The sequence below is a fragment of the Erithacus rubecula genome, assembly GCF_903797595.1.
Source record: "Erithacus rubecula genome assembly, chromosome: 3".
Classification (NCBI taxonomy): Eukaryota; Metazoa; Chordata; class Aves; order Passeriformes; family Muscicapidae; genus Erithacus; species Erithacus rubecula.
Window position 1 is genome coordinate 12,779,957 of NC_136689.1, and position 24,198 is coordinate 12,804,154.

At 38.1% G+C, this 24,198-nt stretch overlaps 1 protein-coding gene across 14 annotated transcripts in view; it reads left to right on the forward strand.

Annotated features, from left to right (window-relative positions):
• The window catches only part of PARD3 (par-3 family cell polarity regulator), a 438,577-nt gene that overhangs the window by 47,482 nt on the left and 366,897 nt on the right, over nt 1–24,198 (forward strand). For all 14 annotated transcript variants that reach the window (XM_079300415.1, XM_079300424.1, XM_079300421.1 and 11 more), the window contains exon 2: nt 377–478. In XM_079300415.1, the coding sequence (XP_079156541.1) occupies nt 377–478 (102 nt within the window). The remainder of the gene's footprint in view (nt 1–376; nt 479–24,198) is intronic.

The following is a 24,198-nucleotide window of genomic DNA, read 5'->3' on the forward strand; positions in this document are numbered from 1 at the left end:
GCTGCATGCTTTTGTGCCTGTTGACCACTGTCTGATGTGCTTTATTTTGAGGACAATGTATTTTCCTTCTATGCAAGGAATATTGGGAATGTAATGTGCAGTAATACTGGGAATGTGTCAGAGTCCTATGTGTCAGTGATGGAATTGTGACTCATGCAGATCTGATAGAAGAGGGAAGGCTACATACCTAGTCTGAGGCAATTTAAAAAAAGAACTTGGGCTTTACATCTCAATTTACATTTATTTACAGAAATATGACCTAAATAGATATTTGATGTCAAGCATTTGTAGGACTGTGATGCAGACTATATGTTGGAATGACATTTTCCTGTTGGCATGTGATAATCTGATCCTATTTTCTTCTTTTTTTATGCAGGATCCAAACTACTGGATACAAGTGCATCGACTGGAGCACGGGGATGGTGGGATCTTGGATCTTGATGACATTCTGTGTGATGTAGCTGATGACAAAGACCGTGTAAGTACAGATGGCTACAAAAGCAGTGTGGCACAAACTGCACATCAGTGGTTTGTGTTTCCTGCACGTGTCCCAAAGTGGGAGTCAACACAGAGATTTTAGACATTTTTTATGTAGTTTGCCTGACAAATGTGAAAAATTGGGGTTTACGGGTTTTTTTTTAATGAAAATAATGGGTTTTCCATCCTATCTGGTTCTTTAACAGTTCAAATAGGAAAAGGAGGCTGCAAGGATGAAAAAACCTCAAACTGTGGAATATTAATATGGAAAAAAAGCATCTGTAAGCTGATGTAACTTAGTGTTACCAGTTAAAACATGCTGGTTTTAAACTGTTGAGTCTTGGTTTGGTTTTTTTTTTCCCAAAATTTGTTTTTGGAGGAATTGCTAGTTACACAGAACTTGAGACAGTAATTATACACTACTGGGCCTTGAGTGCTTATATTTTTTTCTAAGTAGAGATTTAGATTGCAGTCACTAAGAGGCTTTTTGTTTATTGGCTATTTGTTTTAAGTTATAGATACATGAATCTTTAAATTTCTTGTTCAAAAACATGTACATAAGAAACACTGTGGCAAACTATAAAGTCATGTAAATATGCCACTTCTTTTCTGGAAAGCCACACATGTTTGCTGAAGCCCTTGAAATCATCTAATCCTGGTATATAATTTAGTCTGGAAACATGTTTCAGGACCACACTCCTTCACAGAGAGCATCCTTAATTGCCTCTATTGGAAGAGGCACTGTCAAGGCTCCTTGAAAACTGGCCAAATGGTGACTCTTAGGCTAATTTTTCAGAATTGGATATTTTGCCTGTAGTTAGTTCTTGTGACAAAACTGAATTGACATGGCTATTTCAACCATGACTTTCTAAAGAAAAATTATGTGAGGAGTCTTGGGACACGAAGACTCCTCACTGTCTGAAATGTTGGGATTACTCAAGCTGTATAGAGTATCAGTGCTGAGTTTTCAGGAATTTCTTCCATAAAAATAGTGCCCAGATAAGATTTCATGAAAAGCTAATTAAAACCTCTAGTTGGTTATCTCATGCTGAAGTGCTCAGCTGTGTGATTAGTTTAGCTTTTGCTTACAGGCCTCAGGGAGGCTGGTGCAAGTTGTCACTAAATATAAATATTTTTTTATATATATCCACACACAGAGACTTATTTGAATAACGCACTTAGTAGCTCTTCACATGCTCTGCCCCTCAGAAGTTTGAATTCTGGTGACTTCAAGGCCTGATTCTTTGGATGTTACCTTGCCTTGCTGCCTTCAAGTGGGGTAATCCCTCACAGTGAAACTCTGTGGGTGTTTTTATGTGCATGACTAATAGCTGAAAAAGTCTGACTGCAATTGAAGCAAGCAAAGTCATTATTACAATATTGTTTTTGTGTATAGATGAACAAGATACTTAGCAATTAGTCGTATTTATCTCTGCATTTGCCAAGCTCATCTCCGCTGATGGCACCTAGGAGTTAAAGTTCCTTTTTTTAAAGGACTTTGAAGCATTGATGCACTGTACTGCTTTATAACCTTGAATTAGTCATTCTCACTTGACCTTCACATTCGGGTCTTTTTAAGTATTTTGGTCATTAGTCATTGTTTTTTAGTTTCCTGTAGTGTATTTTACAGCTGACCTTCCTGGCTCTCTTTATTTTTGGTTTATTAGCTTGGCCCCTGTAGCAAGTGTATCAACTGGTTTTGTGTTGCTAGAACCTTATGCAGGCCTTATTAATGTGAGGTTTGGAATATATCTCCAGTTAGGAATATTTTGTATCTGCACTTAAACGTACTTTGTAAAAAAACATTTAAGCAGATGGTGTCTAAACATGTAATTAAATGATTACTGAGGTCTGTAGGATTAGCTGTGCTTAAAATTAAACATTTGCCTATATCTCTCTTTTTTAAAATTGGGACAAAAACGTCTGGAATATTGGAAAGGTGAACATTTAATGTTTCAATGTTCGTTTTTACAAGGAACTTCCTTACGTTCTTGAAGAGAAGTTTGTTGTGATATTTACTACCTGACATTTGCATTTTTGAAAATCTGTTTGCTCTCACCATGGTTCTTTAGACTTAAGGATCAGTGATAAATATAATTTTTGTCTTTGGTGATGCTTTTATGCTATAAATGTGCAGTGTCATATCAGCACAATGCAGAATGCAGAGCAGCTAAGGACCACTTGTCCTCTTGATGGATTTATTGCTCTGTATAGTCAACTGCCATAGTAAAATAAAACACTTAAGTGATGTGAAGAATATATTTCCTCCTATTCCACTGTCTCCATGGAGAAAATATTCTGTCCTATAACAAATACAAAGACCCTTAGAGCAGCTGTTCTGAATGGAATGAGAGAAGTATCTTTGAAGGCATCCTTCATATTGAGATGCAGCTTGGTAGGGTGACTTTATTTAGCTTCTTCTGTCCCTATATTTTGTTATTCTCTTGTCACTTACTAAAACAGAATGAATAAGAGTTAGCCAATTGCTTTCTGGAATAATTTGTGATGCTCAGTGTTGTTCCTCCTTAAAAAAAAGGAAAAAAACATGAAACAAACTACATGGAAAAACTGATTTAGCTAAGCTGTTTGTTCCTTTGTTCCTTTCTGAAACAGGTTTTCTTAAGCCTTTTAGCATAGTTCATTGAGAAAGTGCATAAAGCACTCTAACTTAGCCAGCATAGGATGTGGACATTTATATTACACAATATCACTGCATGTGAAGTTGCTTGTTTAATGCAGTTAATGGTAATAACCTTATAAAAAAAAAATTAATAAATGCTCATTTTAAGAACTTTTTTTAGGAAACTTTTAAAAATGTATTGAAATGTAATTCTTTCCAGGTTTTACTATGGAAATATGGATAGTTATCAGTGGAAGCATACCAGTATTTTTTACATTCATAGTCTGTGAATACAAATGGACTGACTTGTTATTATTTTTGAAAAATATTTGGCTACAAGAAGCAAGATTCTATTTTCAGCTAGCATTTAGTCAGCTGTGTGCTTCCATTATTTTAAAAATACAGATTTCTTGTGCATTTAGTGATTAGACCAATATTTTCAAGATAGGTTAATGGCCTGTTTTGTTCAGATTTCTATAACTTACAAAAGTAGCCCTCTCTATGAAGACTCTCAAAAAACATATGTCATCTTGATAAGTTTCCAACTTGATGATAGCATACTGGATGACCTCAGTTCAGTTTTTAGTAGGCAGACGTTCTAGCAGCAAAAAAAAAAAAAAAAAAAAAAAAAGCCCATAAAAAACCAAACAACCCAACAGCAGAAAAAAACCCCAGAACCCAACCATCCTGAACTTTATTTTCTTCAGCTAGACTGAGGCACGTAGACACTTCAGTAATTCTCATACTTTGGGTGGTTTCTTGAAGTGCTTATCCTGGGATCTCACAGATCCTTGTTTATCCATTAAAAAATATTGAGGAAGTTGTGGTGTAATCTCATTAAAAAAAAAAAAAGTAACCAACAAATCCAAAGTGTTTGTATGAATATAACTTGCTTGCATTTAAATTCTCACTGAAATAGTTATTTGTATTTTGAACAACTTGAAAATAAAATTTGTTTGCAATTATATGTAATTTTTTTATGAATAGAAATGCTCAGACTATTGCTCAGTGGGAAGCTTTAGAGATTAAAATGTCTGTGTTTGGCATAGCTGTATTGGTGAAAAAGGAGTTTTTTCTTCCCAAGAGAACAAGAACAATCTGCCATTAACAGCCACTGATTGTGATGATCAGCTAGGAAAATAGAACTACTTTGAAACAATGTAGGTATGAACCTAATGTCAGTTATTCATAAATTCATTTGCTCCAATATACTTACTTTTTGCCAGATTAGTTTGGGATTAACAGTGTGTAAATGTTAAAGGCTTTGGCATTTTATAAATTCCTTTGTCACTATCCTGATAAATTCAACACTGGTTCTTAAAAATAACCACAGTAATTTGGTATATGCTTAGATTTGCAGCCTGGCTTTATTTTTCTAAACTAGGGCAGTCATGGGCTTTCTTTGTTTGACTTAACATTTTCAAATATTCAGCCAGCTCTTCACCCTGCATAATTCATGCTTACACCCACTGAGAGCAGAGATAAAAACCAGAGGAGTATGGTTTGGTCTTGTCTCAGGCTTCCCACAGTGTGTGTGTGTGTGGTGCTAGGTCTGGCCCAGGTCACTGGGGGTTCAAGGTGATGTTGGTGCTTAGTGCTGCTTAGACAAACTTTGAACCTCCCAGAAAGGCACACAAGAAGTTTCTGGTTTGAGTGGAACACTTCTGGTGAGAATGGGATGGAGATTAATTTCATGGGCCTGTGCTGAAATGGAATTTGTAAACGTTGATGAGCTAGACTTTGTTAAGTAAGCAAACTGCAGCTGAAATTCAGGGAAATCAATTGTGCTTCATTTGCATCTGCTTTTTACAGACCTACAGAGATTCTATTAATATTATGATGAAGTTAGTGCCTGCTTGCTTCAAGTGTGAGGAAGTGTGAGACTTCTAGTGGGAAAAAGTCTGAGCAGCTTCTTCACATAATATGAAGGCACATTAGGACCTTTTCCCAGAGTAGTGGAAAGGAAATGAACTTTGGGCTTTTGTATTAAAACAGATGGTCAATTCTAAATAATGCTGTTGTTTTGTTTACTTCCTCTTGGAAAGATCTGTTGAGTTAGAGAGGCATGTGATACACAAAATGTGGATTTGGAAAGGATGACTATATTTTGTTTGTAACAAATGTTAACTGGAAACACAGAAATAAGGCTATTTTGAGCAAATGCATTATAATGTTAAGGTTAAAGGCTAGTTAGGGACTGGAGGGCTGTGATTACAGTATCCTGCTGCTATTGATTCTTGCTCTCTCACTCTTATTTTTCAGGCCAGTTATACAAGACCCTATTTCTGTAGTAAATTCAGAATAGGCCAGTGACAGCAGGATGCTGTTAGAAAGAATGAGATTCTGGTAACCCTGTGCCTGTTCATTCATTCAAAAATGTTAAAGAGCTTTTGAAGTCAATGAAAGCTGTGCAGATAAAGTTGTGTTATCTTTAGATTTCCATCAGCACATAATCAGAATACTCAAAGTAGTGTTGTTTATTCTAAGTTTTGGATGTCTCTGCCTCATTTAAGCAAACTTGCAGCTGAATTTACATGTGATTTTTCTTTGATTCTTCAAGTTAAGAATTTAACCCTAAAACCATGAGTAGAGAATAACAACTTTTTGTGCTTATTGTTTCTGCCATTAACAGATTAACACCCTGGAGGTGTGCAGGAACATCTTTTCCAGGTCCAATGCAGCAAATCTGATAGCAAAACCTTAAAATGCCCAAAAAAACCCCACAGAAATATGGTTCTTACAATACCATGATTGGTATACCCTTTTCCCCCTCAAAACCTTTCTATCAAATTAATTTTAACTATTGCCATGATTACCTTCTGCCATAGTGTGCAGCTTCTCTCTTCTTGTTCTCTGACTTCATTCCCAGTATCCCAGGAAAACAAGATGACCTTGAAACAATTTGTTGCTACTCACAAGTGACTTGGCAAAACACATTTTGAGCATAAGGCATTCTTTTCTTGTAACAGCTTAAAATAACTGCTTGAGCCACCAAGCTTGGGAAAGTATTGATACTGGGAAAGAAACCCATCATGATTTTCTGTTCAAAAACTTGAGTTTTTGAACAATGGGCTCTTAATGTCATCTACTATTTGACAGTGGTTTTTATTTATCCTTTTAGAGATTGAAAATTTTATATTACTGAAATTCTGAAAAATTGGTAAAACCAGAATGTGTCCATTTAAATCAGGTGTTTTTGCATTAATACTATTGACTGATTGCTGGGATGTCCACATGATGATTTTTAGGTCTGTCTTCCTGATGAATCTAAAGCAGAAAATCAAAGTATTTACACAGCCTTTATTCCCAGTTGCTATTTAATGAAAATATATTTGAAAATAGCATACTCAAAATATAAATATTATCTTCAGTCAAAGAATGGAATTTAAATTCTTGTAGTATTTCTAATAGTAAACTGAATTTTAATTTCTCAGTGTTAATGGATGAGACTAATATATAATCATGTATCTATGGAAGTGAGGAAATAAAGGTCATAATACATCAATATTGGAACATGCATTTTTCAATCCCTAAGATATATTTAGATGTAACTAAATGTTGTCTCCTAACTGTAGTTCTTAGTTTTTCACTCTTTCAGCACTGTTCTTCAAATTGTTAATCTCATTATCACTTAATTTATTCTAACTATGTGGTGACAGTATTTCTATTCATGATTTCCTGTGTATTTTTGGGATAAATTGCAATATTCCAATTCCTTTCCTGTAAGGCTGAAACAGTTGTATTGATGCACAAAGAACTCCCAGGTAGGAGACGTGTGACATTTATAAATCCACAAGTCAGTTTCCATGGAGATCCGAAGATCTGCAGGTAAATCTAACTTCTGAAAATGGAATATTTTGGTAAAAACTGTCCTCTGAGGAATAGCAGGCCCGTGCATGAATATGATATGCTGGGGAAGATCATGACAGTGTTGTCAAGAAAGTCGTATCTCACAATATTATTCTGTATTCTCAGCGGAAAGACAGACCTGAGCAACAGTGACTGGGTTAGTACAGTCAAAAACCCCCACAGACTTGGCATGGAATAAGAGGAAGGGTTTTATGGATGTGTAACTGGTTGGAAAATGGAAAACAGAGCATGTATTGTTCAATATATTTGCAATTGTTCTGAAAAAAGAGAAGGGAGATTTGAATACTGGAGTGACAAATTCCATTATTGTGTGGGAAACAGAACATGGATGGTGAATGCTGGTCATGAAGAGCTGCAGAAGCATCCAGGAAATAGACAACAACATGGTGGATGTAATGTCATTTTGGCAAAGGTGATGTGCTTTTGGAGAGAGACTGCTTTAACTGAATACACAAACTATTGAGTTCTGAGCTAGCTCTTACATTTGGGAGAATGTTTCTGATTTTTCAATAGACTTCTCCACACAGTGGCTTATGTGCAAGGTACATGACCAGGTGTCAGAAGGCTTCCAGCAGTTTGCCCTGTTTCTGCCTCTCCCCAGTATTTTCATCCCAGTCCTTGGCTCATGAGGGCTCTGGCCTCATGACCAGAGGGCTCTTTGGATCCCATCTTGTAGCAGATTTGCTCACTCAAGTGGCAGAAGACTCTTCCTTGCAAAACTGAGTATTTTTCTGCAATTTCATGAATATAGTAAGTTCACCAAAGGACCTGGCAAGCTGAGGAGAGGAAAGGGAGAGGACTTTGCAGCTGGGAGTGGTTGAGGTATGAAGGAAGAAGAGGAAGATTGGGAACATGAGTGGCCTGAGACCTTGCAAGGCTGCTGGTGCCTGTGGTGCAGAAGGGAATGAGTGGTGGGATCTCTCTGCTGTGTGTGCTGGTGGTGAGCCTTGCTTCCTCCATCACCAAACCAAGCAACCAAAAAAAGATTTTGTGGAACTAGCAAAAGGCACAGAGCAAATGTCAACACTGACTTCAGGTACAGACTAATGTCCTCCACCAGCAATGTCTGAATGCAGCCTTGAAAAGATGTAAGAAGCAAACCTTAGATGGCTATAGAATCAGAGATACTGAGAATTGGTTCTTTGGTTTTTTCAGTGCAAGGTCTGGGGCATCAAGTGAAACTGTCATAAGAGTAGCTGTCTGCAAAAGGTTTTCAAACTTTCCTAGATCTTAATTTTCATCAGAATATCTGTGATGTTTATCAAGTCCTGTAGATACTTCATGAAGTTTTGGAGGATGTTTTTTCCTGAGATGCCATGGTTTGCAAGCACATAATACTGAATTCTCTGCTTACTACAACTCTTCAAAAAGTGATGCTTTTAAATCATGGAAACTGGTAATTTAAGTAGGATTTCAGTTTGTGAGAAAAAGTTTTTTTTTTAATCTAAACTTTGGTGAAAACCATAGAGTGTGTTGAAATGATGATTGTCTCAGAGTGTCTAATATTAGTAACACTGGAGGTCAGTATGTGGCTATGGATAATGACTTCTACAGTATTAGAAGCACATCACAATTAAAAAAGACTTTGTACTAAAAATATTTAATAGTGGATTTTTTCTGTCTTGCAATAATTACTGTTTCACTGGTTAGATATAGTTGTGGATAATATGAAGCTGTGGTTTCTAATCCTTCACAGTGTAAATCTCCACAAAAATGTGCAGTGAATCTAGAATTAGGCCATTATGGCTAATAAATACTTACATTCTGATAGCTTTTGGTTAATTTTAGCAATATCACTATGTCCTAGAGGTATATTATTCATCCTACAACAAAGGGAGAAATTGCAGGACAGGTTGGTTATAAGGATTCATTAACACTACTCTCTTACTCCCTGAGATCAGCAGGTCTTAAAAGAAATGCTGTTCCAACTTCACAGATATTTCCTAACAGAGGTGGTAAGACTCATACACCAGAGGACTGACCCATATTAGAGCTTAATTATAGTAATGGATAATCCTGCAACTATAAATTATTCACAGTTGTTTTGCTCAAGAAGTAACATCATGAATAAAATAAGGAAAAGTTTCTGAAAAGACCCTGGACAATGCCTAAGATTGTCAAAGGTAGTTTTCCTCCTTGTCTTTCAGCATGGATTAAATGGTTTGTAGAGCTTGGCCCTTTGGATGTGTTTTGCTTAATGGAAATCAGGAGCAGCAACTCTCAGGGCTCTACAGCCTTGTAGAGTTCCTTGGCTAATACCTTGTGCAAGAGAAACATTCCTACTTAAACACAGTCCTGGTACAAAAGTTGCAATCTCAGCTCTCTGATAAGGTTCCACTGTCACTAGGATGGGAATTCATTACGCTCTTATCCGTTGATACCAACAGGTCTTAAGAAACTGCTGCAACTCCACAGTTATTTCCCAGGAAGGATGGTGAGGTTCAGAGTCAGGTACTTTATTTTCTGGTTGATTTGAAGTTGAAATATCTCCTAGGTTTGTAGCATGAAGAGTCTTACTGACAAAGAGAGAGAAGGGAATATTTAAATTAGATTAAAACAGGGTCCCTTAAGCATTTTAATGGGGTTGTTACTGCATGCTGAAGGATTCTTCACAAAGGCCTTGGATCCAAAGAGAAGAAAATAATGTTGGTTTTTTTTTGGGGGAGCTCTCACCAATCTGACTTTTCAGTTGACTTCCCAGCAGTAGCCCAGAGAGGAAGGAGTTAAGAAGATGCTTTGAACCCGAAGTCTTCTGCTTCATCCCCACACCCTGTTGGTGTACTTCCACACCCTGCTGGTGTGCAGGGAACTACCTCCCGTTCACCTTTAGCGTGCTCAGCAGCATAGTCACTACGTTTTCAGATTAGCATCACTGCTGAAGCCTGTTTGAGTTTATACAGCAGGAAGGAGTTCTGCCTGCTCTTCAGTGACATACAGCATTGCAGCACCATTGGCTTTTTTATTTTTACAACCTGTTGGAAGAACTGAAACTGTTCTTTGGTGGGCTCCATTCCTTGCAAGCTGCTAGATTTCCTGTAGGATTGAAGACTATTTCATACAAGCTTGGTGAGAGCTTGATGATCCTGAGTTTTATTTTTTTGGGATGCTGCTAACTTGAAGGTAACCATACTTTGGATGAAATGGCAGACACACCTAAGAGGAAAATTACAAAGAAGTCGTCGTCTTTTTCATATGATCGCCGGAGAGATTCAGTGAAAGTTAGGAGACAGTCCAAGTCTCTTAGCTTTAAGTCTGCTACATTGGGTGCTCAGAAAAGGCAGGCACAGAAGAAGCAGGTTTGTATTTGGATATTCCTCTAAAAACAAATCTTGCTTTCTGAATTTTTATGGAGTTTGTAAATCTTGCTCTGGTAGTTGAAGCGAAAAGTAATCTCTGCTGATTTGCAACCTGTGTGTGTGGGTATGTGTGTACATACAAGCTTGTGTGCAGGTGGATTTTTTCCTGTAATATTTCTTAAGAGCTACGTAGATTTATAGTATTACTTTTATGCTGAGAATAGTCTTAATCTTTTCTGGTTTTAAGATGGGATTTATGATTTCTGTTTTGTTTTGAAGAGTTGCTCCTGTAGTGCAATATGTGTCCTGTGAGCTTTGGTAGTGTTGTTTGTTGTCTGAAAAATGATGGGTGCTGAAACTTTTGAAATTATTATTCAGATTACATCTGTTCCTCTGCTCTTTGTTGTTATTATTTTTATTTTTTTTAATGTTGAAATGTACCAGACTGAGAGCTTTAGGGAGTGAAATATCTTACTTATTCCAGAACAGGTAATGCAAGTCAACAGAAGCACCTGTTCTGGTGGGACCAGTTCTTGGGTTAGAGGGCAGTTTAATGCCTTGGCAGTGCTGCTCTGCCAGAGCAAGAGACTTTCATACACAGGTCTTTCTTTATATTTCATTGCTGGGTTCTAGTTAAATGAAATTTCTCCAAAGAGAAGATGCATTTGTGTGAAAGGTCATAAATGGAATAAAAAGTAAATTGGTTCATGAAATATCTTTGTATACTGATCCCTAAAATATAATCTAATATGGAAGGAGTATGGGATCGCTAACTCTGATCCATCTTTCACTCTGCACTTGTGTGCAACTTGTTGAAGGGTTTCAATGAACTTTACAGGGAATTTTTAATTAGCTGTGTACAACATAAAACACTTTAACACTTTGCAAATAGTGTTTCTTCAAATGCTTTGAAATAGACTAGATCTTCAGTAGCACTAAAGTGAATTTCTTGCAAGCAAGTAGCTTTCAGAAATTTTGAGAGCAAATACCAATTCAGATTTAAGAGAATGAGAGTTATTGTGTCCAGTGTAAACTTTGGTATGAGATTAAAGATACAATGTATTTCATGTATGTGGGATCATATTTATTTTCATTACTGTTTCTCTTGTTCTTGAAATGTTAAAATGCCTATTTACATAGCAAGAAATTCACTATAAAATATTAGAATATTGCAGCCTAGTGTGATTCTTTAGTGTTAATTATAGATATAGCTGAAGCTGTTTTGCTTGAATTGAAGTTCCAGAAGTTCAAATGAGGAAATATTTGAAGAAATGAGGAAAACCTTCAAAAGCACTGCAAGCTCTGACAATCCTGCTGCACCCCCACCCATTATTTGATGTGTTTTTTAGAAGTAAAAATAATAAATCTCAATTTTATGAAGATGTTAAATACTAAATGACATCTGTGAACAATCAAGTTCATTGAATCTTTTGGGAAACTAGGCTACTCTATTTCAGAATTTCATTTGTGGCTGCAAATCAGTGTGTGTCCCTGTATTTTGATTTTAACAGACCATAAGGTTCTTGAGTCCACTCATCTTTTGGATGTCTGCCATGGTTACTGTGTGACCTCTAGTGGTTAATGAAAAATATGCTCAATTACTGAATTCAGTCTGTTGCTTGAACAAATCCTGAATGTGTATTCTTGTTGGTTTAATTGTTTAATCTTCTAAATTCTATTTTTATTGAGAAGAAAAAAACATGATCTGCTTTAGCTAAAGCTTTTATGGTGTCACTTCCAGAAAAAGTACTTTGCTGAAAATTCTTATTCATTGGAATGTGTGTATGAGCTGTGGTACTCATAGATGCAGAAGTAGGGTAGTAGTTTTAAGAGGCTTTTACTGCTTTGGCTTGGTTGCAGCACATTAGTGGGTGATACATCTGAAATGAAGCACTCTAGACAAAGGTCCATTTTGATCAACTTTTGTGTACTGGAAAGATCTGAATAAGGACTTTTCTAAGTCAAAAACATATTTTTTCCCCTTCTAAATACTCCGGTTAACTGTAAGAAATGTTAATTTTTCCTGCAAGCTTGGTCTTGTTTCAATCTTCAGATCATTATAATTAAGTGAGACAAAATCATTTTTGCCTCCTCCCTGCCCTCCCCCTCTTCCTGCAAGGGCAGCTTCTTCTCTGTGTATTGGAAATGCTGTTGAACACAAAACACCACTGCATTTGTTACTGTTAACTTTAAAAATTATGGGTTTGAAGTTACCAGAATCTGCTCAGTTTTCAACCAGCCAGACCTAACTCTGCTCTGCACAGTGTGACTCATTCCAGGCTGGGTTACTGAGCAAGCAGTAGTTCAGTCACAGCACCAGGAGAAATGTTACTTAAAAATGCTTTTTCTTTCTTGATTGAGTTTCTTTCTCATTTTTAAAAAAAACGTTTTTCTAATAGATGTTTGACATCTGAGAGTATTTAAAACTCTGCTTTGGTCTTTGCTGTTTTAGGAGACAATAGTAGACTTTGCTGCTCACAATATATGTGGTTTTACTTGGGTGGTTCCCTGGAGGAACAAGACTCTGCTTCTGCTTATACAAGAAGGCAAGCCAAAATTATTTCTTAAATGCTTTGGTAGATTGATATCAATCAAAGTCTCTCTCAAAATCATATTATGCTACAAAATCCTTTTCTGCTTCCTTGGCCTTAGTATCACTGACCTCCCTTTTCTGCAGTATAATTTCTTATTTTTATTTTTTGTGGTAAAATTTCATTTTGACCTTCCCCCTAATGAAAATTATTATATTACTGGTAAGATAGTAATAAGAATCTGAGAACATTTTTGAGAAAACATTTTTTATATTTTCTGAATTACAGTGATGTAAAAAAAATGTTAAGGCAAATTTTTGCACTTCTCTTGCTGTTCCATGGGTGTTTTTGTTAGCTTAGCTCACTTACTAGGAATGGAAAATCATAAAGGGTTCAAATCCAACAATATCACATATCCTATCTGATGTAGCCATGAAGCTCTTTCAAGATAATATTCCCATCAAATTATTTATTAGTACAGATCACTTTTTAATTTGGGCTTATCTGTTCTGAGGTAGAAAATCTGATAATTACATTCACTGGCTGCTGATATTGTCATATTGATTGATCTGGATAGAAATCACATTCCACAAATATTTAGGCTGGTCTTCTTAGGTGTAAAAGTATTATGCAACATGTTTAAAATACTTGATAGTTTTAGGAGAATTGGTTGCCTCTTGTTACCTTTTGAATGAAGAACAAAGTCAGTTGCATGAAGTGTAAACTATAAATAAGTAAAAATTTGAGAGCAAAATCTTTATGTGCAGGGGAACATAAAAAACAGATCCAGTTTTATTTTTAGCTGTTTTGTGAGAGCCTCTCAAGTCTTATTTCTCTTTGTCATTGCCAGCTGACTGATTACTGGGACATGGGCTGGAGCCTCAGTGGATTAATTAAGATCTGAAGCTGTTTTCCTGATACTACTTATGTGTTGCATACAGCATTTTGGAACCTGGCAGAGTTCCATGCTCATACAAGGCTTGCATAGACTGCAGATTTGTGGTTTATTCACTAATATTCCTATTTTTTTTGCATGGAGTGATACAGAATTGAGACAACAAACTTTTTTTCTCTTTTCTTTTAAGCTCTATAAATCCTGAACTATGTGGGGTTCACTGCCCGCTATCCCAGATGTGGAACAATACATACAAAGAGGGTGTTGTTAGAAAATCTTCTAATCCCTGTGTTTAAATATGACTCAGTTAATAGGAGTGTTGCAGATCCCTTGTTTTGAGCATCTGAGAGCAGACAAAGGCCTATGAGTTACTTTCTGCTGTCTTAATAGAAAGAAACACTGAATGGAAAAAATGGCACTGAGAATGTCGGGGATGTGAGGGAAGGGGGTTGCCCAAAAGGATTTTTCACATCAGTGTACAGTAGACATGCCAGGATCAGGATTGTTGGTGTGTGACAGGTCTGGTGAGCAAAGTCATAGATACCAGCAAATGACTTGTAATCACTTAAGATAACTAAGCAGTAAAGAAAAATTATTAATCTAATTTAATTTTCAGATGTTATATTTGAAAACCGTGATCTATGAGTACTTTTCATCTAGTGATTCTCTTCCTATCTTTTGCAAGAGTTTATTTTGAATTCTCTGGGGAGAAAGAAATCAGCTTTAAGTGTGAGCCTGAGGATTTGTTGTGAAAAATCTGATCCTGTTTTTTAAAAAATGAAACCAGACAAGCATGTAAAGAGGAAAAGCATGTGATGTGTAACAGAGCACTGGGAGATAAGAGTGTGTAGGTTCCTCTGGCAGCTGGGTTGTTAGTAGAAAGTTGGCCAAGCAAAACTCATCCCCTGTGGAGCCTGGCATGCTGTTAACCATAGTGGTTAGCTATTATTATTAAAACTGTGGTCACAGCAGGGTGAGGTGGGTTGCAGCTGGTGAAGTAGTAGCTCACCTTCAGTTAAACAGGGTAAAATCGAGGCAAGAGTGGAATGATAGTGAGAGGTTTGACCATTGTGAGTCTTGAATTCATGTTTTCCTTTTCTTACTGAGGCTTGTTCGTGGAGATTGTGGTAGATGTGTGTGTTGGAGTGCTCCATACAGCAGTGTAAATCATGGTGCCTTGATGGCATTTGCTGTGGTGGTGTTGGTGAGTGCCCTCCTTGCTGCTGATTTCCAGTGCACTAAGACAGAAGTTATTCTCTACCAGAGTCATGGGTTCCTTCTCTTGGTGCCTTGTCCTGGAAATTATTACAGTATTACATACAGTCATACCATCTCAAGAAATATTTTGTTGTGGTGTTAAAATAACAACATGTTGCCAGGAGGTTTTCAGACTTAATTGGTGATTTCTTTAATGCAAGCAAAATATTAGGCTTTATTTTGACAATTTAGAGGGTCATCTCATCTAAATGGAGCTATTATTTTCAATTCTGTTTGAGTAATTGCTGTTATAACTCATGTAAGAGCTAACATGATTATCCACACTTTTTGGTTCCTGAAAGTGGGTCTTTGTGGCAGATTTTAGCTGATCTAAGACTTTCCCTGGCCATGGCTGTGCTTCCCATCTCTCCCTGGCTTCAGCACTGGGCATTGTTGGTTGGGACAGGTGGGGTCAGTGTACTGACAACTGCCAGAAAGAAAGGACAGGTCATAGGAGAAGGGGTGATACAATGGCCTCTGCTGCAGGGAGCAGTCTGGACGCTGGGAGCAGCTTTGCTGTCAGCAGAGCCCTGAATATTACAGAAGAGAATGATCTCCCTTAGCAAAGCTGGGTGAAAAAGACATTCAGGGGTCCAGCCCTGCTAGCCAAGGGAGCAAAATGGCCAATTGGCCATTCCATTTGGCAGTGCATGACCTTATCCAATGCTGAGAGGGAAGGCACGTCCTTGTTCTTGTGCCCACAAAGGGCTGGTGGTGACCCACAGAAGATTGGTTAAAGTTTGGCCAAATGCTGAGCTGGTAGGTTCTGGGTGTATTCACCCAACTTCTCACAGTTGGAAATACTCATCCTGCCTCTGATGAATGCTTTTGATCTGCTGTGAAATGCAGGCACTGAGGAGAGAAAGAAACAAAGCACTCCCAGAGCTATAGGATGGTTGAGGCTGGAAGGGACCTCTGGAGGTATCAAGTCCAACCCCTTGCTGCAAACATGTCCCGTGCAGTCTGGATCTGAGCACCAGCAAGACTGCAGATTGCACAGCCTCTCTGTGCACCTGTTGCAGTGTTTGCTGACAAGGTGAAAAATTGTTTCCAAAGCCTCATCTGACTTCCTGGTGTTGTAATTAGCGTGACTGTTTCATCTCCTCCCACTTCTGGCCCCCTCTCAGAAGATCCCAGCTCTTTCTTCCCTCCCATTAGGTCACAGATGACAGCAACAATCTTCTCTTTTAGCCTCCTCTTTAAACTGATTAAGCCCAGCTTTTTTGGCATCTCCTTGCAGATCCTGTGGTCCAATCTTCACTGTGCTGGTGTCACAGGATGTTCCAGCTGCACTCAGTGCTGTCACAGCCTGGTCTGCAGGAGCTGCCTTCACCACGAGGGTCCACTCCTGCCTCACCTTCCCAGTGCAGACCAGCAGGGATCTGCCCACCCTTCTGTACAAACCCAGCATCCTGCTGGCACCCAGCCAGCTCTGCTGCACTCTGATTATTAATTTAAACTTCTTGGTGGCATTCCCTGATTAGCAAGGAAACAGCATGCATGCTGCTTATTGTGCAGCATTATATCCTCAGAATGGGATGATGCATTTCAAAAGACACTCTTGTCAGCTGCAATAATACCTTCCTAGGTTTAGCCATTTTGTTCCAGTTAAGGGGGAAAAGTCTTGCCAAATACAAACTAGATGGGAGAAAAAAAAAAAGAAAATTATTTCTGGATATAAGTATCATAACACTCCATTTCAAAATGCTCGTATTCTTAGCACTTTGGCAGAAACAGAAAATTAGGGTTTTAGTACCCTTCAGTATTTAAGAGTACATTTTAAGTGCTACGTTGCTGTTTTTGTGGAATGATGATCCTTGCATGCTATCAAACTTGTGGGAATTTTTTTGTGCTGTATAAGCAGTATTTTGACATGAATTTTGAACAGTCACTGAAGTTCTGAGTGAATAGTCTTTGTTTTCATTTCAATACTATTAGAAGAAGTTGCATTTTTAATGTTAAAGAATTTACTAATGGAAAAGAATTTTATCTTATTTCCAAGATGTCAGTTTTGTAATAGCAACAAAGTTTTGCCCCTGTTGTCCTGTACAAGAGTAAGTGAGCTTTTTGCTTTACAGCAGGTTGATTTTAATATTTCTTGACAAAAAAGGAAAGAAAATTATTTTTAATTATCTAAAAATATGTTCCCTGGCTCAAAGTATACTTCTCAGATAGAAAGCAAGCAATGTTTTGCTTTCTCAGCAATTTCTGTCACTTGAAGTGTGAATTGATCATGGAGGTAATAGCACATGGGGAAAATCCAGTGGGAAGTGTCTGATTTCATATGTGTTTCAGTTCAAACACTTAGGTTCTTTTGATTTGTAGACTGTAATTTTCACTGACAGTATTAGTGGCTTTTAGAAGAACAGCCCCCTGACAGATGACATCCATCTAACCAGCTGCTGCCTAATCTGACTTCAGGCTGAATATTGTGTTATCTGACTAATCTGAAATACAGTAAATATTAATGACTGTTCATCTGTTATTTAAAATAAATAGAAAGTAGTGAGACAGTGGTGCTCATATTTCACACTTCTGCTGCAACTGATTTCTTGTCATCTGTGACTGACAGCCTTTCTTCTGGGGTATTTTCTTTGTGAAAAATCGATGTTTTAATTTTCTCTTTTCTCCCATAGGCTTTATTACTCTAGCTTTCAGCAGGGTCAGAAATAGTGAGATGTCTCATGTGGTCTAAATTTAAAACTGAAAAATCAAGATCTTAGTTTCCTTGTCAATCCTAGGAAAATTAACTTTCAGATGAATTAGATAGAGTCAAGAAATGAAAAATAAAAAAACCCAAAAAATAGTATATTACAGATCTAGAACCATAAAATCAAAGAATCCTTTAGGTTGAAAAAAGCCTCTAAGATCATCAGTCCAACTGTTAACCCAGCACTGCCAAAGCCACCACAAAACTCTGTTCCTAAGTGATACATCTACATGTTTTTTAAGTATCTCTAGGGATGGTAACACGATCACTCCTCTGAGCAGCCTGTTCTCATGCTTGATAATCCTTTCTGTAAAGAGATCTTTCCTAAGATCCAATTTAAAGCTCCTCTGGCCTTACTTGAGGCCATTCCCTTCTGTTGTGGCATTAGTTAGTGGGGGACAGACAGACCCTCACTTCAGTACCACCTGCTCTCAGGTGGTTGCAGCGAGTGATGAGTCTCCATGAGCTCCTTTTCTCCAGCCTAAACACCACCCCCTGTTGCTATTGGGCTGGAAGAACAGGGAAAAGGATGTAGCAACAACACTTCTGTCATGCAGAAGAGAAGCAAAAAAACCCTTTATTAAAGAAACAAATAATTTTTATAGAGTAGATCGTGGAACTAAGGATAGACTTGATTTCATTGGTGTGAGGAAGGTGGCACATGCTTTCACAAAAACATCACGCATCCAGGTGCTTAATCATTGTTATAATTCTTTCTCTCATGTTTTCCTTGAGCAGCTTGAGAAAATCCAAGCCTTCTTGTTCCCTGGTGTTCACCAGAATCCTACAACCCTTAGCTTCCTCAGCTGCTCCTCCTAAGATCTGTTCTCCAGGCCTTTCCCCTCTCTTGCCTGTTGCTCTGTTGCCTCTCTCTGGACACGTTCCAGCACCTCAATGTCCTTGTGGTGGACAGAACTGGAAACAGGCTTCAAGATTCAATGCTGAGTACAGGGGCACAATTACTGCCCTGGTCCTCCTGGCCACACTGTTGCTGATCCAAGCCAGGATGTCACTGTCCTTGGCCACCTGGCCACAGGCTGGCTCATATTCAGCATCCCTTTCCTCCAAGTAGCTTGCCAGCCACTCTTCCCCCTGCCTGGAGTGTTGCAGGGGTTGTTGTGACCATAGTGCAGTGTCCTGAACTTGGTCTTGCTGAACCTCAGACCTCAGTTCACTGATCCAACCTGTCCAGATCCCTCTGCAGAGCCCTCCTGTCCTCCAGCAGATCAACACTTTTGCCCAGCTTTGTGTGCCCTGCAAACTGACTGGAGGTGCCACCAATCTCCTCATCCAGATCATTGATAACAATATTAAACAGACAATAGAGATAATACTGAGCCCTGGGGAGCCCTGCTGTGACTGGTTACCAGATGGATGGAACTCCGTTTAGCACCACTGGGTCTGGGCCTTGCTGGGCCATTTTTTTACTCAACAAAGAGCACCCCTATCCAAGCCATGAACAGTTTCTCCAGGAGAATGCTGTGGGAAATGGTGTTAAAGGCCTTAGTAAAGTTTAGGCAGACACATCCACAGCCTCTCCTCGTGCAGTAAGCGGTTACCTTGTCATAGAATGAGATCAGGTTGGTCAAGTAGGACCTGATTTTCATAAACCAGTGCTGCTGGGCCTGATTTCCTGGTTATCCTCTGTGTGCTGTGTAGTGGCACTCAAGATCACCTGCTCCATGACATTTCCCAGCTCTCAGGTCAGGCTGAGTGGCTTGTAGTTCCCTGGATCTTCCTTCCTCTTTTCTTGTAGATGGGCATCACATTTGTCAGCTTCCAGTGACCTGGGAGCTCCCTGGTTAGCTATGGGTGCTAATGAATGATGGAGAAGGGCTCACTGAGCATCTCCCTCAGCTCCCTTGGTACCCTTGAGTGTGTCCAAGTGGTGTAGCAGGTTGCTTCCTTTGGATTGTGGTGGCTTCATTTTCCTCCTCATCCCTCTCTTCCAGCTCAGGGACTGGGTACCTGTAGAATAAAAAATTATAATTTTGTGATCTCACTACCCAAGACTGCCTCCAACCATCACCTCACCCATCAGTCCTTCTCTGTTTACGGACAACAGGACCAACAGACACCTTCCCCAGGTGACTTCCTCACCAGCTGTCAGGGAGGTCACCTTCCATAAACTGCAGGTGGCTCATGGACTATTGCTGTGCAGTATTTCCAGAAGACATCTGGTGAGTTGAAGTCTTCCATGAGAACAAGGGTCAGCAACTGTGAGTCTTCTCTCAGCTGCTTGTAAAAATATTTCCTCTGCAACTGCATCCCGGTTAGGTGGTCTGTGACAGATTCCCACCATGTTATCTGCTCTGTTGGCCTCCCTGATTCTTCCTCATAAACACTCAGCTCTAGCATCACTATCATTTAGCTCTAAGCAATTAAAACTGTTCCAAACATAGATAGGGCTTCTCCTTCCTTGCCTGTCTCTTCTGAAGAGTTTACAGTCAACTTTTTCAGCAATCCAGTTGTGTGAGTTATGCTTCCAGGATAGAAAATATGGCAGCTTTCCTCCTGCACCAATGGCTTTTATCTCCTCTTGTTTATATATTCAAATAGAGGCAGAACTTTTGTAGGAATGGGAATGGTTTCAAAAATCTTTCCTTGAGTGGTTTCTAAAGCATAGGATAGAATTCATGACCAAAAGTTGGAAAGAAGTAGTGCAGAACAGGATGGTGGTTATGATTATTCCTACTGGTCAGAAAAAAAATTTACACAGCCTCTTCAACTTAGATCTGCTGTATGCTGTACATATTAAAGAGATGGTTAGAAAGATTACTATAAACTTAAAAACAGTTTAGTTGTTCCAGTGCTGATCATGTTTAAAATAAATTATGGACAGTTTTCATAATGTAGCTTTCAACTTCATTTGCTAATTCCTTAAAAAAAAAAAAAAAAAAAAAAAAGAATAAAAAGACACAAAAGAAAAACCTCAGAAAACCAAAGAAATTCCACATAATTGTTTCCTGAAAAGCAAACCCAAGAAAATTGAGGTGGCAATAGCTTGTGCCATTTGTCTTTCATTGCTTTAATTCTGGTTTTTGAGAGCAAGGTCAAATTTAAAGTTCGTACTTGAGAGATCCACAGTGTTCTACAGTGTGTCACACTTGAAGTCAATTTGTTCATTAAGGACTGTTCCAATTTTTAAAATATTGCAAACTTTAAACATTGCTATTAAACTGCCTTAGGTTCTCTTCTATAGTCCCTGCTTTACTGAGTTTCTCTTTCTCTATTAGTACTTTAGCATGTTCAGGCAGACTACATTGATTTTTTTGTTTTGAATATTGTTAAACTTGTTGCTCATTTTTCATCAAAAATAGCTTTCATAAATCTGTCAGCTGTCAGAAATAGAAGTCAGCTTTGAAAACTTTTTAAATATTGCAATGAATTTTCATTAAAACAAGTTGACAGCAGAGAACATATTTCATTTCTTGACACCCATCGTAGTGCTTTGATGAATGATGTTGGGCAGTGTTTTTTTCACTTTATGACATTGTTCAGGCACAATACCAGTGTTGCAGATGCAGACTTTGACTCCTAACTCTTCCCTATCAGCTCCTGCACCTGTTTGTTCCACAGACAAGGGATGGAGTGTTGGCACTGGTGCTTGCTCACAGACATGGGCAGATTTGCATTGGGGGAAACAGATGCAGAGCAGTGGTGTAATAGTTTGTCTTCCTAGAATGACAATGATTTCCTGAATTATTACAAATGTTGATGCTTGCTGCTACAAAACAATTCACTGAACTTCAGTTCTGTACATGTAAAAATACGTTCAGTTACTGAAATATAATTAAATTTTCTTCCTCCTTCCATGCTGCATCAGAAGTTAGGGGGTTGAATGCAGACATTTAACTCAGATGCAAATGAGCTAAATAACTTGAGAATTGCCTTTGGCCTAATGCCTTGGAGTCTGTATTTAGGCACCTGAACAGCTACATGCAGATTACAGAACAGGGAATTAAACTTTTTTCCCTCTGTTGTACATCTTAAAAGAATAATAATTGACATCTACTAATTAGTAAAAATGTAAGACTTTAGTCCTTCCAAGTGATAAAGTGGTGGTTTAGTAAGCAAATAAACTTTGTAGTAAACTATTTAAATCTTTGGATATAGAGCCATCCTTGCTCAACTAGCTTGCAAGTTAAAGGTTTGTGACTGTAGGCAACAGGGTACAACCCAAGCAGGGTAGTTCTTCAGAGCATTTCTGTCTAGCCCTCTGCCTCTTGGCTCTGTTCTCTTAATTCCCATTCTTAGTCTTCTGAGTGGCCATCAAATGCAGAAGAGTGAGGGTATTTGTCTGTAAAGGTGTTATGGAGTTGGTGTATGATGATGCTGGTGCAAAGATCAGGATAACCATCATGATGCACCCCCTACCTCCTTCCTTTTTATGGCTTCCAAAAAGCAACTGCATTTTCATTTGCCAAAATAATAATTTAAAAAATGGGCTGTTGTGTGTACACTCACTTTGCTTTTATTGGGAAATAAAGTGCCTGATTAGCCCCTTTGAATGCATTGCATCTGTCTCATGGAAAAGACAGCATTTCCTTCAGATTTCCATAGGACCTCCTAGACACTGTATGGATATTGAATCCAGGCTAAAGAAATACTTGAAACTGCTCTTACCTGTTCTTAATCATTTCCAAATGTAACAGCTTGGTGATATGGAGCTCAGACTCATTTTAAATCACTTCAGAAGTTGATAGGTAGTTATTGAGGCATTCAGTGAATTTATGTTTTGGTAACTTGCAGAGATTAACACATTAATCTTCTGCTGCATTTTAGTAAACACTTCATGATTCTCATACTCTGAAATTGAAAACATGTTGCAAATTTGAGCCTAGCTTGTCTTTGCTCGTGCTGTTTAGATCAGCATTTGGGTTAGACTCATAAAATGCTGTATCTCATGCTTTGATCAAACAAAAAAATACTTTTAGGCTTACAGATTTTGATTCACATTTCTCTGTTATAATCCTAAAATTGTACCATAAGAATCATAATCTGAAGAAAATTGTCCCTTTGAAAGCATTCTAGATATATTAATTTTTAAAATGCAGCCTGAACTTTTAAACAACTTATCCTTTCTTTTTGTCACTACTTATTTTCTTAATTCTACTGCTAGGAAGCTGGTCTTACAGAGAGACTGAAGTGGAAAAGCATATGGCTTTTTGTTGCTGTTAAGGGAATTATTCTTGGAGCCATGACAAAATTATTAAGAGGAAAAAAAGCAATAGTTTTTTTTAGTTGGTTTTACTTTCTGCTTCATTATGTGTTGATTTCAGTAGATAAATCAATAGCAACATCTGTAACACAGTGAATTAATTTAATAGAAAAAGTTTGGAAGGCATAAATTAGTGACATGGCAAAGAGCTTCAGTCTAGATGGAATTAAGAGAGGACCTATATATTTTTTTAAATGAAAACTTTTAGGATGATAGATGGTGAAAGAAAGTAGAAAATACCCAGTTTTTTAAAAAGGGCATTTCAATACATTATATAAGTAGAATACACAGAAATCTAAGTGTGGAGAGACAGATTTCTCTTCTGGAAGTCAGTGGAACGACTGGAGGACCTCTGAGAAAAATGTGATCTTCCACTCACCCTGCAGCTGGCTGTGTTTTGACTCTGTCACAATCATCCTGTGTGACTTTGGGCAAGTCTGTTTTGGAGAAATTGTTGTTGTGGTACACCTTGGTAATGAGGAGAAGGAATGTGGCACAGCCAGCTCGGATTTTGTTATACAGCTGCTCGTTAGCAGGAGTAGAGTCTGAGCTGAGAAAGGAACACACATGAAGGAAAACTTTGAATTGGCTGCTCTTCTCACATCCTGATTTTTTATGAATCTGATCTTGTGGGGAGGGTCGATGTGTTTTCCAACTCATATGTTTGTTACTATTAGTCACATTTCGTAAATATGTTTGGGTTACTCTGGTGGAATCAGGATGATGCATATGGTATTTCTCACCTGGATTTCTGAAAGATGTTTGTAAGTTCTGTCCCCCAAAGTTCTAAACACTTAACAGCCAATAAGGGAGAAGTTTGTTGATAGCTACCAAAAAAGAAAAGAAAAAAAGAAAAAAAGAGGATATTAAGTGGAAGGGTAAATATCAAGGTTTTATTGCCAACAGTAGAAGGTTACCAGCTTTTCAGAGGTAACTGAGACTTGTGCTCTTAGAACTATAAATGAGATGTAGAGAGAATCAAGAGGTGGCAACACTGAGGGATGATCCTAAACTGTCTGGGGTGGTTGAGAAGGTGTCTGTCATGTCTGGAGATCAGAACACTGTGTGATGGGTATTACAATGATAGATGAAATTAGTTCAGTTAAACGTAGGGGATTTTTTTCTCGTGTTTTCAAGTTTATAACCAAAGTGATGAGCTTTGAGATAACTGTTGGAACTAAGGACAGATATTCTGTGCTTAAAGTTTATAACTTAACAAAAGTATCTCTGTCATCCATAATGGGGGTAGGTGTATTTTTTTTCCATTTACGTCACAGCATTTAATGATTTGTAATGGTAACTTCTTTGTACATGTTTTCTG